This window comes from Alligator mississippiensis, chromosome 5, assembly GCF_030867095.1.
Source record: "Alligator mississippiensis isolate rAllMis1 chromosome 5, rAllMis1, whole genome shotgun sequence".
In the NCBI taxonomy this organism is placed as follows: domain Eukaryota; kingdom Metazoa; phylum Chordata; order Crocodylia; family Alligatoridae; genus Alligator; species Alligator mississippiensis.
In genome coordinates, this window is record NC_081828.1 from 6338023 (window position 1) to 6351552 (window position 13530).

The following is a 13530-nucleotide window of genomic DNA, read 5'->3' on the forward strand; positions in this document are numbered from 1 at the left end:
CGAGGGAGTGTCTAGATAGAAAGGCCAGAAGGAGCTCGGCCCTGAAGCTTGGGCAGAGCAAAGGGATATGGGGAAAAAAACCCAAGGGCTGGGGGAAGCAGGAACAAGGAAAGAGGCACCTTGAAGACAAGAGCTCAGGACTCAATAGAGGGTTTTGTGAATGAAACAAGACAACCAAGAGCCAAACATTTTTAAGACAAATCGTCCGTGCATCCTCCCTTTAAGCTGGTGCTGTTTGCTCCGTTTACCATTCCTTAAGGCTTTGGCAGCTACAGCCCTGCCCCTCCCTCTAACAGATGATGTCTCACCCTAGCTCACATCCAGTCTAATCTTGGGGATTAGTTTCCCCTATCTGTGCAATACAGGTGGCATGTGTAATCACTTCAAACCATCCAAGAGACATCTGTAAACCGCAAATAACTGCCATGTACTGCGTGCACTGGCTTTGGATTCATCTCTCACATTAAAACATCTCACTCTGCCAATGTGCCTACCAAGATTGCTAAAAGAAATCCTTCCCCATTCCAGGTGCCTGCCTGCCAAGTGATACTATTTTTTTTCCCTTTTTTTTTTTTTCTGCAAAAGTTCCCAAAGCTGAAGCAAATACCTGATTTCATGTTTGGCAACGCTGAACCAAGATAGAAATGGACTGGAAACACGCTCCAGTTCTGGGGCTTTGCTTCCTTTTCCCATCACTTATGACACTAATTATACGCACAAGGCAACTTCATCTGCATTGGGTGGAATGGCTCGATGCACAGTGGAGTTCACTGAGCTCATCTCCCTGCATTCCCGAGCCAGTCAAGCATGCATTGTAACTGCAGTCACAGCAAGTTTCCAATGTGCTTCTCCACGACCCTCTCCTCTCTCTCTCTCTTGCCTTTTTTCTTAAATTCTTTCCAAAGCATAAAGTCTTTCTGGAAGACAATCAGAGCATGACTTCTATCCAGTTCCTCATCAGGCTAAATTTGTCCCTGCTTCTGCACAGTTTGTTCCTTTCCTGTTGAATAATTCTTCATCATCAAAATAGAATAATTATATTTACTAAGCATCGCTCTAGCTGTATGCCTCAACCCTGAGCTAACGAGGCTACACGGACACCTACACGTAGGGTCAAACAAGGTCAAAGAGCATCCAAGGAAAAATACATTTGCAAATGCCAAGGGTACATCTACACCACAAGAGCAGAGAGATCCGTTTTACTCTCATCCCATGTGCACCAGCTCCAGGAACAAGGCAGTGGGAACACAGTAGCTAAGTACAGAGTCAAAAAGCCCAAGGCCCAAGATTAGTCTAAACTGTGTAGATTGGACAGATAAGCAGGTGAACAGACATTCGCTTTTGATTCTGAAAATGCAGCCACGTGGCCCAGGCCAGATGCCAGCAGGCACTAGAGCATACCTCCCTGCTGGGTTGGAGCAGACAACTTGGGCCAAGGCTAGCCTGCCCACCCTGCAAAGGGGGATTTGCAAGGGAGGTGCAAAGTATCTTGGGATGCTGGGGGACTATGAATTAACCTGAACCTGGAGGGGATCTGGGACAGAAGTTCAGTAAACTGATTTAACCTAAGTCACTTATGTCTGATACTACATCCATCCAGGTTTATCTTAAACCCATTTTGGCCATTTTGAAACCAGTTTATGTGCACTGAACTTCTGTCATGTTTCAGACTGGAACCAGTTTCTGATCACTAATACCAGTTTGTGTAATTTCTGACCCTAGCCAGTGAGAGTATCTCAAACTGCTGCTCTAGAAACTCAGATCTTGGGTTAAGCAAGATGGCATATGCATTCCCAGGGTGCATGATGGCATATAAATTCCCAGGGTCCTCTCACCACCTTATTTCCATGGTTAATGCATGCAAGTAGAAGTGAGTGGGTGGGTCTTATTGCCTTGGTAGTGAGGCTGAGTTGTCTGGTCCCATGGGTGTAGACATCCCCCAAGTGACCTATAAATCCCTTACATGGGTTATGCTAATGTAGGAAACTAATAGCCTGCTGAGCCTTTGCTCCATGAGTATGAGGGCTTTGTTGTACATTAATTTCATGCAGCTCCTGGAGTTCTTAACCCCTGGATTTTCCACACACTAATACTTGAAACTCATTTTAAGCACACTGTAGGTGGCTTCAGTCTGATCTGTGTTACCAAGCTTCAGTCCCATTAGTGTATGGCCACTCCCCACAGATGAGCCACCTAAGTTGCAGTCCTTCAGCATCCCAGCATGCAGTGCTCCCTTCCTCACCCTCCTGTTCTGCATGGACAAACTTTCCACCCCATGAACTCTGTCACTCGGGTGGTGGTTCTGGCACCGAGCCAACTCTGCCTCCTGCCCCCAGGGGTGTGCCAGATGAGTTTAACACATCAACCTTCCCACACCCAGCCAGAGGTGCAACCTCATGCAACAGCCTACAGACCACAAGCACTGAGCCAGGATGCAGGGCATGGGTGTGTCCAGGAGTGGGGTCTGCAGGGGTGTGGGGGAAACAAGGTAGGGGGCTGGATGGGGTCCCCATGAGCTGGGCCTTCCTTCCCAGGACAGGGGCAGTAGCTCCCTTACCACTAAAAGCCACCGTGGGAAGCACCAGCATCACCCAATACCTGAATCCTAACATCTAGTTTATTAAAACATGAGATTTTCTTTAATTTACTTTATATTTATTTTTTTTAATTCTGTTTAACCCTTCAGTGGCTGACTTGCTTAGTTTCACCACCCTTCCCCCACCCCCATTTCCTTTCCACCCTTCATTTCATTACTCACCCCATCCCATTAACCCTCCACCTCCCAGCTTCATGTTCCTCCCACCTGGCACCACCTATCTCTCAACACCCCCACACCTAGAGCAGGGCTAGAAACCTGTCCTGGCTCACCAGCCCTATGGTGGCAACTCACAGCTGCAGCTCCTAGTCAGCACCCTGCTTGCCAGCCCTCTCCTGACCAGTCACAGGTTAGGTCAGGGATGGTCAGAGAAGGTTTTTAGCTTTAAGGTATGACTGCTCCAAACTCCAGCTACCAACATTTGAGCAGCTCAAATTTCAGTGCGTAACAAGGCCCTGAGGCATTGTTCTGACAGGGGATGGGCATTATCTTCCCTACCAAACAATCCTGAAGAAGGGTCCAGTCCCAAAGTTCAATGGGATCCATAAAGGTAAAGAGCCATCATCACCATGGAGACTCGGGTCTTCCACTCAGGATACTGGTTAACCTATTTCCCTTCCTGGTTGGGCAGCTCCTGCAGAAATGTATTTTTTGCAGCTGAAACTGCTGATTCATAGAAACCAGAACTTTCTCTTGAAACTCAGTGGTTTCTTTCATTTAGAAGCTGTCTCGGGCTTGGTTGAAATGAGAGAGAGGAAGAGAGAGACAGACAGAATGAGAGAGAGGACAGATCTAGCTTAGGGACATGCCGTAAATACCAGCCTCTCTGCCCTTAACACCAGGCGATTGGCTGTTGGGAGGTGGGTCACTCAGTCTCTCTTCAGAGCTCTATTGCTTTGCGTAAATAAATGTACACCGAGCTAGAGCAGAGCTGTCAAACTCATCTGGCCTCATGGACTGGATGAGTGGTGTGGGACTGGTCCATAGGTGAGATGAGTGGCACGGGGCTGGCCCCATGACTTGGATCGGGCTCAGAGACACTCCTCCCCATGCTGGCTGGATCCAACATGCCCAGTGCATGCTCTGGCTGGTCCAGGACCTGGAGGGAAGAGGCCCAGCATCCCAAGTGCTCGGCTGCCCTCAGGGGAAGATGCTGTGCTGCTGGATTTCTTCCTGTGGTGCTGCTGGGCCTCCAGTACCACTGTTCTCAACCAGATGCTTGGTAGCCAAGTGGGCAAGAGCTGCAGCGCTGGAGCCCTAGGGAGGAAACTGGACACTATGGGAGCTTGGAGGCCATCACAAGAACAAGCTGTGGTGTCAGGCTTCCTCCCACAGTGCTGCTGGGGCTCCCACCTAGGCACTTGGCCACTACTGTAGGAAGAGGCCATGGCATTGCTCAGGCTCCACAGCCACAGGTCTCACCCAGGCACCTGGCTGCAGCCACAGGACGGTCCCCCATCACGGCCAGAATCAGGGCAGAAGTCTGTGGCTAGAGCCAGGCTAGAGGCTATATGTTTGCCACCCCTGGACTAGAGAAAGGCTGACTCTACAGCTTAATGATTAGAGGCAGGGCAAGGATTCAAACCTGAGATGGACTTTTCCACATCCTGGGCGAGCAGCCATGCCACCCTACGACTGGTTGTATGAGGATCTCTCAGTTCCCTCAAGAATTTCTCAAAGTCTCCGTTTCGTCCCAGGGCAGATTGCCAAAAAAAAAAAGCTTGGGAACGCCAAGGTTTTATGGAAAAGGCTCCAGCTGTGAGCGCTTCTACATCTCGCTTCGCTCAGCACCCATCTCAGGGAGGCAAGGTTCAACATACAGACAAGGAGAAGGTGGGTAGCCCTGAGTCAGCCACTCGAGTTTAGCTGGGTTATCGGATGGGGAGCAACACTGCACCCAGCGCTGGTTTCGTTGGTGTCAGAGAGGGGAAGGAAGCAGAAACCCATTCCCTTCTCCACTCACCCCCACCAGGATTTCTATCCCCATCCATCTGCAAAGGACGGGACAATTGAGAAGCTAAGAGAGCCAAACTAAATGGATTAGCATCATTAAGAGAGGGCAGAGGGAGGTTTGGCACAGATTCAAAGAAGGGGCAATGTTAAGACTGAAAGGGGAGTCCCATGAGGAAAGAGCTCTGCAACCTAGGAGACACTCGGAGATAAGAGGCCACCATCTGCAACAGATCCCCCATGAGAGGTGCCAGAAAAGAGACCTGTCAAGAGAAGGAGGCCCTGAATCTATCCAGGCCTTTTCAAGTGACCGGAGCTAAACACAAGCCCATGTAGGCAGCCTATGTAATAAGCATGGTGTACACGGTGACTAATGAGACTTATCCGACATGCAGAGCCAGCTCCACCACTGAAGTAGGAAAGCAGCATAGCCCCAGTGGCCTCTGCGGAGTCATGCTGAATTACACCAGCCAAGACCATTGCTACTGTGGCCCTATTACAGTTTATTGATAATAAAGAATTCAAGCCCACTTGGATGAAATCATGTGAATGTGTGCGCACACACATACACACACGTGCACACACACCAGGATTTTTTTTATATATATATATTTTTTTTTTTTTACCCAGAAGCCTCAGATCCCAAGCGTTTGTCAATAGGAGCCAGGCTATTTCCTTGCTATTTTTAGCAGTGATGCTTTGTGTGTGTAACAGCTGTCAGACAGAAAACTGTGCTCCTTCAAACAAGACCTTTAGAAAAATAGACAGCTTCTTAACTGCAGCGAGTAACGAAGGACAGCAGCTCGATGCAATGCTCCGGCCTGAGATGCTGGAGATAGCAGAGGGCAGCACCAAGGAGCGCGTAGGAGAGAGAAAGAGAGAGAGATGTCCATCTCTGGCCGTTACTCCAGACAGTGACGTCGCAGGCTCTTACCTTGGCACACAAAGGAAGATGGAGTTTCCCCAGGGTGGACGCGAGCTGTGATGAACACCACTTTCTGCTCAGCTCCTGGCTTCAGGTTTACTGCAGGGGGAGGGTGGGGTGGAGAGAGAGAGAGAGAGAGACAAAGATCCTTAAACGAGGTCCCCTATGCAGGGCACAAAGGACCATTAATATTAAAGTGTATCCTTTTATTAAAATGGTTCATACATTATAAATGGGGGTAATCTATAATTAAAGGAAGCCGCGTCACTAGCTATTCAGCTCGTGTAGGAGGGAAGGCTATGCAAACAGCAAGGGTTGCGAGTCTAATGACACAAAGCCAAGCCTGCAACAACAAAGTTAGCTCCCTTTTTAAAAACCGAGATTTACTGCAGCGAGTTTAAACTGCACAGTAATTGCTCTCTCACTTGTGATAAATGTCCCCCTGGGGCGACAAGAAAACCAGTGGGGTTCTATTCATATTGTAAAGCCAATTGCCCCCTGCATTACGCTTGATACAAAGCTTAGCATGGTGCCAAATAAAGGTAAAAGTGCTTGCAAATGACATTTATTGGACTGGGCTTCACCTTGTTTTTAGCTACGTTGGCCTGAGCCTGCCTTTGCCAAAAGATGGGCTAGAGGGATTCAAAATCAGCACGGTATGGGAAACAGACAGGAGGCAAATGTGCAGAGGAACAACAGGCAGAGAAATCATTCTCCAGGAACGGCTTCACCCGGCATTAAAATGCAGACACCTCTAGGGTGGAACATGCCAGCTATTTAACCGCACACTGAGCGGTTGCGAGGGATGAACATGCTACTATGCCATTTGAAACTATGGACAGATGGGAGGGAGACTTAATAGTTAGGATGCAACTACTTGTGCTGGAATTTAGCCAGGGTCAATCCCCAAAGTAGGCAAAATTAAATACTTAAAACTACAATTGAAACACAGAGTCAAGACCACATAAACAATATGGAGCAGGCAGCATGTTTCCCTCTATTTTTTTTTTCCAAAGGCACTGCTTAACAAAAGGAAATAAAGTTGATTTTTTTTTTTTTTTCAAATGGGCTCAGGGAATTTTAAAGTCCATAAGAAGTCAGGACCTCAGCCACAAATCTCATCTAGATCTACCCCGCTCGGTAGGGGTAACAATAAAAACAGCAAGACGCGGTTGCCATAGATTTCTTTATTTTCAGTTTAATCCCTTGCAGGGAAATAAAGTTTTAAAATATAAAGAGAATGAGATCTAAATTTGCCAATTTTTTTTCTTAATTATAGACATGTATTATGTATACACACAGGCGCGTGCGCACACAGAAATATGGGCCTTTTAATTTCAAGCGTCTTGTGGAGGCTGGAGACCATCCCTAATTTTCTTATTCTTTTTTTTTTTTAATTTTCTGGTTCACAGAAATGCTAATCCCAGCCAGAGGCAAATCAGCTGACACTAAAATAATCAATACATTTTCCGTTCTTCTCAAGAAACAATCAGACAAGAGACCATAGCAGGGTTCTTTTATATTCCTTTAGTCTCTCTAAATGTCCTACAGCTGCTCAGCCTGCAATGCAGCCATTCATTTGGTCTTTGATACGCTAACTTCACTCCTCTCTGGTTCGGTTTTGAGCCCCAGAGGCATAGAAATATAAGAAAGAATGTCTTTGACAAAAGTAGCAGCTGGTGGGGTCAACCCCTTCTGCAGGAGGAAAGGAGGCGGCAGCAGAAAGGAGCAGAGCATCGTCAGTGAGGCCTTGATGACCACCCAATGTTGTTAATGTTAACACTGAGAAATGGATGAGGAAGGAGATAAATCAGTCCCAACTGCACAGATGAAAAAGGGAAGCTTGGGGCAGCCAGAGGGGTGTTTTCTTCCCACTTGTGGTGAGGGATGGAAAAAAAACCCACTCTCATTAAATGGCAGGTGCTCCACAAGGTTGACCATTCCCAATAAAACCGAGGGGAGCTGGACTGTGCATATGGCTCTATAACAATTTATGCTTGTCAAGGAGCTGGCCAAGGGTTTTGAGAGGATTCATTTTACATATCCTACGTCAGATTCCATTGAAAAACTTCCTTTCTGGGTAACCGGTAAAAAATGTAGTTAAATTCTTTAATGTTGGGAATATACTTCCATATTCTGGACCTGACCCAAAACTGAATGGAAGGGACCTGACCTGAAATGAATGGAAGGGGGTGTGCTGATTTTAGTGGTAGTTTAATCAAGTCATGCAATAATCATAAGATGAATTGAACTCCTCTCCACCCAATAATGGGAAGTTCACTGTATGCTGCAAAATGTATCCGGATGGGAACGTTTCCTGCTTATGTCTTGTAAATAGCTTTTCGAAACACATTGATCAGAAGGATTACGTACTTATTTTGATATACATCTCTATACATACTTTCTAGCATGCTATCAGGTCCAAAAATCCTTCCCTGTGATTTTACTCCTATCTCAGAGGTCTTCTTTCTTAAAAATACTGTGTTTTTCCATTATTAAACGTAAATGGATATTTTACCTCTACTCTGGTTGACAACAAAACAAATTTAATTCTGTTTATGGCCCTGTGGGTTTCCCCAGTGTTTGTACTATGAACACTGCAGGGAAGTATATTGTTCCAAACTGCAGGAAAAACCCAGTGTTTTGGCTGGATTGTTAGAAGTCATTGCCTTATTTTGAGAAGCACTCGGTTTGGAAAATACTTTGGTTAAAAAGGAAATTGTGGAAGAATGACTTGACAAATTATATGTTGAACTCATGTGTCTCTTAAATGCAGTTGAGGCTTTTGAGAGATGATGGGTAGCCTGCTTTAGAAAGGAAAGTCTACGTAACTTCTTAGAGGATGGAGGATCACCTACACTGCCCTCTGAATATGCTGGAAGAAACACCTTAATATGGGGGACCAGGAGGTCAGTATCCAATGGCCTATTCAAAAATAGTTCAGCTTCTTCAAAAAGTAATTCAAGCAGCAAACCAATTAATTCTCGGCGTGGACACCTCTTCACTGGGTAGCAGGCTAAGAATACCAAACTGCTCATACAGGCCACTATACCGCTGTCAGATAGCAAAGGCTAGACACAGGCTCCAAAGCTTGGGTTCACATCTATCACCCCAAAGTCTGCAAATCTTAGACTGAGAGGTAAAATGTATGTAACTGAGGTCCCACTCTAATAACAGCTTTCATTACTGACTGACGGTGGGCTACATAGATTCAGACTCGTAGCCAAAAAGGTGATGTGCTCACGAACTCATTCCCAGCCCCCAATTCATCCTGCCTCATTTATACTTCTGTACAGATCACACCTGCAGTCCTCAGGGTTTTCCTCTTTTCATCAGATATATTTTGGAATAATCTAACATGCATTTTAAACTTCAAAAAGTTCCATTTTTACACCGGAAGGAAAGAGAAGGAGGGAAAAAAAAACAACCTCTCTTCATCCAACTTTTGTGTCATCCAAAAAATAAAAGAAAGACAAACCTCAACACTCTAACAATGACTGCTATCGAGCAACAGAAATCAGGACACTATATAGTTCTGTCCTTCCTTTCCTGTCCAAACCCTGCCTCTCTTCTTAACTTCAACGGTCATTAACAAATGCTTCCTATTTTCTACTTTTTGATTACAAAGCTCAATTAAAATTAAAGTGCTTCGAGATAGGCAACTGGCTTGACAAATTGACTGGCTTGCTAGAGTGCTTCAGATGTGCTAGAAAGGAAAAGAAAACTGTGCGCCAAACCCTGACAGGGTATCTTCCACAAGCAAAAGTGCCGTAACCATCAATCTCAAGAATGGGACGACAGCATATTTGCTGAAAGGCCTTTTCATTAAGGAGAGAACGAGTGGAATTATTGCATATTTGCTTGCATTTTGCTCTGCAGTGCTATCACACTAAGTATTACCCAGAAGACCGAGCCAGGTTTTTTTGGTTTTCTGTTCAATCCCCTCAGAAAACAAAAAAAAAGCACCACCAGCAAAAGCAATAATGTCTGTTTTTTGCCTGGGCACCAGCTGAACTTGTTAAGCCATGTTCCCTTGGGGCTATTCCCCATTGGTTTCTTTGCTTACAGTGCTCTGGCTGGCCTTACGGTTCATGCACATGCCTTCCTGCCATGCTTTTCTGTGATCCATTTTGGGGGGAAAATATACCCCTAAACAAATACGTGCAGGCCAAGGGTATTAGCCAAACCAAACAACGTTCACGTCGACAGCTGCTCCAACTCAAAAGTGTTCACAATGGTGATAAGTCGGCAGTGAGCAAATGTTCCACTAAGGAGAAATCCAACTGGATGTGAAGTACAAACAAATATGCCATTTGTATCCAGGCACAGGCCTAGGTTGTTTCCCCCTATGCAGGAAGGAAGGAAGAGAGGGCAGACCTGTAACCCAGTCTGCAAATCCTAAAAGATAAAAATCCTGCTGTTTGTACAATGCAAATCTAAGTGCCCCCAGTGGAGCGATAGCAATTTCAAGAGGTATATGGTAGTGTAGCCATAATACTGGGTCATCTCTGCACAAACCAGCCATTTAGGGCACTTGCTACCTGTGATGCCGTCTACCCCTTCTCCCACACACAGCTCTTCCCATTCCCGGTTACACCCTGTCCACAGAGAGTGTTGTGCTACCAGAAAAATTGTTGAAGAAACTGTAGTGATGCAAGTTATCATTTAGAGACATCCGCTAATTCAGAAGGGTTGAGAATTGGGAAATGGTCCCTCGGCTAGGGAATTGCTGTTGGAGTCAAAGGGTCTTCAGAGGTCAGCCTACTGCTCCGCAGTTAAAGTTCAGGGTTTAGTTCTTCTCCGTCATTGTACACTTGCATTTATTGAACCCGATGATCATTAAAAAGGTCTCTTTCATTTGGAAATGTAGTTTAGCCAAGATCAAAATGTGTCATGGCAACATGTTCATTTCAACTATTTGTTTCATGGGAAAGTCGTAATCAAAGAATCACAGGAGGGACCTCAGGAGGTCATCTAGTCCAGCTGGCTCAAGTAAGATCAACCCCATCTAAACTATCTTAAACAAGTATTTCTAACCTGTTCCTAGAAACTCAAGGAACAACCCTCAAGCACAAGTGAGGCATTTTGATTACGTTATCCTCATTCACCGCTACTTTGATATTATATTAAAATATTAATAGGGTTCTATTGTATCTATATATTGTAGTTAATAATATGCATGTCACTTATATTAAAACATTGTAGATAATTAGCAAGTCTAGATTTAATAAAACACAACACTATTACTGAAACGAAATGGCTCAACGCTACTGAAACCAAATTTCTCAGATCTACCAAACTGAAATGTTTCAACATTTGTTTCACCTGAACGCTTCAAGTTTTCCATCTTTTGTTGCACTGCAGAACAACACCATTCTTAAACAGCAGACATTCCCATTCCTGACCATTTCTGGGACACTTGTCTGCTCGTGCCACAAAGGAGAATTGTGTTGGAGTAGACCCATCCCCTGAACTTCAACCAAGAGGAAATAGCTTTAATGCCAAAAACATATGAGAAAGTCAGGTGAGTGATTCTGAACCTAGTTTTACCCAACATTTGGGAGTCTACTGGATCAGACCAACAGAAGAAGTGCCAGAACGCTACCAGAGAAGTGGCTGTTTTCAATGGTCCAACTGGAACTTGTAGACAAAAGTCATTGCATTTAGACAAGATCAGCAACAGTGGGTGCATCTACTTGAGCTGCTAAAGGTGCAGTAGACCAAGTCTATTGAGCATTAGCACAGCAAGCAAAAGCCGTGTCAATGTGCTAATGCATAGCAGAATTAGTTTACTGTGTATTAGCATCACGAAAAAAGCGTGCGCTGGTGCTAATGCACAGTAGCACTGATTATGGCACATTAAGTTTAGTACCTACAGGTACTAAACTTAATGCAACATAATTACAGCACATTCATGAATGTGTGGACGTGCCCACTGCTAAGGCTGATGGGGCCTAACATAGGTATAAAATATGCTCTCTTAGATTTGGCAATGGGACTTCAAAGGGGCCACTCCTGCCCAAGTCAACCTGGAAATTAATCTGTGGGGAGGAAATCTGGGTCAACTTCCCGATTCTGCAACACACCCGCCGCATTGGACTTGGGCAGGTCGCTTAACCTCTCTTGGCTTTGCCGCCTTTGAGATAAGGATGCAATGAAGCAACGATACCTCTTTTGGAAAATGCTCTGAGGCCGGAAGGAAAAGAAGTGAAACAAGTTGAATTGTTACAGGCGGTCCCTCAGAGCCAGAACTGAAAGGTGCTGCCATGACACGCTGTAGTAGCATTTACTCTCAGCCTGTTAGAAAAGTGGAAGGCTGCAACCCGCAGCGCAAGAAATCTCTCACCATCCACCACCACTACAGTCACGCTTCATTTTAACATGCACATGTATTTTAGGGAATCCTCCGCACAGCAATCAGCTGGCAAAATAACAGGGGGTTCTCCTATATCTTCACTTCCCAGGTACTGAGAAGCATGGTCCAATCTCTTGCAAACATGTCATGTTTAAGCCTCTGCCAGTTGGAGGCATTGTTAGAGACCCCGCGGAATTGATAAAACCAGTATGAATCCAAACAGAAGAAGTCTCCTGTATTACACTTAACTCTGCTGCCTCTGCTCGGGTGTGTTCGACAGAACGATAACATCCATTTTGAAAGTTAATGCTGATCATATGGTTGACCTGACTGCCTACTCTCTACCCCATTAAACTACTTCAGCAAATCAAATCTAGGCAGTGGTTACTATACTCTCACATCTCCTGGCAGACCATATTAACACCTAATTCAGTTTATTTCTGTTATTTCTGGTCACAAATGCCATTTCAGTTAAGACTGCACGGCTCAGCAACACGCACAGCAGGGGAATATGATTTTGGCCACTATGGGGGCTGCGAGGTCAAGGAAGCATAAGCATTTTTACTGGTTCATGCTTAGTTTGGAAAAACCTCCTGCCCTCCTCTCTCCTCTCCTGACTGTCATCTGAACTGTGTGAAGAAGCTAACTGCTGTGGCTTGAATTTGGGTTGGGTTTTTTTGGTATTTTATCCCCACAGTCTAATGGTAGTTTCTGTTTCTGCAGCTTCCAGCGTGGTCCAAACATCACAGGTCTTGCATGTCTACAGACCCGGGCTCTGGATGGAAGCAGAAGAGCCTCAGCCAGCGCAGGTGAAAGCAACGATAAGCACACCGAGCATCTATGTGCTGCCTTCATCTAGAAAAGAGTTCACATGGATTTCTTTGTGCCAGTGATTGATGCAACTCCCATGGATGCCCCTGTGCCACGTGAGGCTTCGATCTTGAGCCCATCCTCTCAAAAGCTCACAGCCAAGGTTTTGGTCCAGGCTGCAGCCCTGGTCCAACAAAACAGTTCAGTACTTGATTCATTTCCTTTGACTTCAGTAGCACACAAGGACATGCATAAATTTAAGCCTATCCTTTGCCAAACCTGGACCTATATGCAGTTGCTGCCTCTGAGATCACTGCGGCAACGTCATTTTAAAGTTAGAGGGCAAGTAAGTATTATCCTTTATTGCCAATTTTGTACCCCAAAAAAACCCTCTCTCTCCAGCTTTTTCTTTTTACATTCCTCTTAAAAGCAAAGCTATTTTGGAGCATTTAATATTATTTAATCTCTTTACTCTGGCAGGATAGAAATTACAGGGGCCATTACAATGGTCCTGTGTGAGCATGTGCTTTATTGATGTGCACGCTGACCTAATATCAAATTGATTTTGCTCAGCTTTTCTGCTGACCATGGAAAAATGCAAATTGGGTATTATATTTGCACGCTAATTTTATTGCACCCCTGTGTCTTCATAAAAAGATAAAGTTTGGGCTAATAAAAATAAAACATTTCTGGTGCTAATATAAGCAAATGTTTATGTAGGCAGGTAACAAATTGGTTTGTCATTTAGGGGAACATAAAGAGCATTATAATCATCTTTAGACAAAATAGATTGGTGGCTTTTGCTTAGCTTTTAGCTTTCATTTGCAAAATCAATTTAATGTAGTGCAGTGTCTCAAAGAAAGGGTGACACAGGATTAAAACGTCCGCTGTGTT

General features: G+C 45.0%; 1 protein-coding gene across 1 annotated transcript in view; it reads right to left on the reverse strand.

The window, feature by feature from the left end:
- LOC102572691 (BEN domain-containing protein 5) overlaps positions 1-13530 on the reverse strand; it is a 1452508-nt gene that overhangs the window by 289735 nt on the left and 1149243 nt on the right. The window contains exon 7 of the mRNA XM_059727817.1: positions 5481-5570. Coding sequence (XP_059583800.1) covers positions 5481-5570 — 90 coding nt within the window. The remainder of the gene's footprint in view (positions 1-5480; positions 5571-13530) is intronic.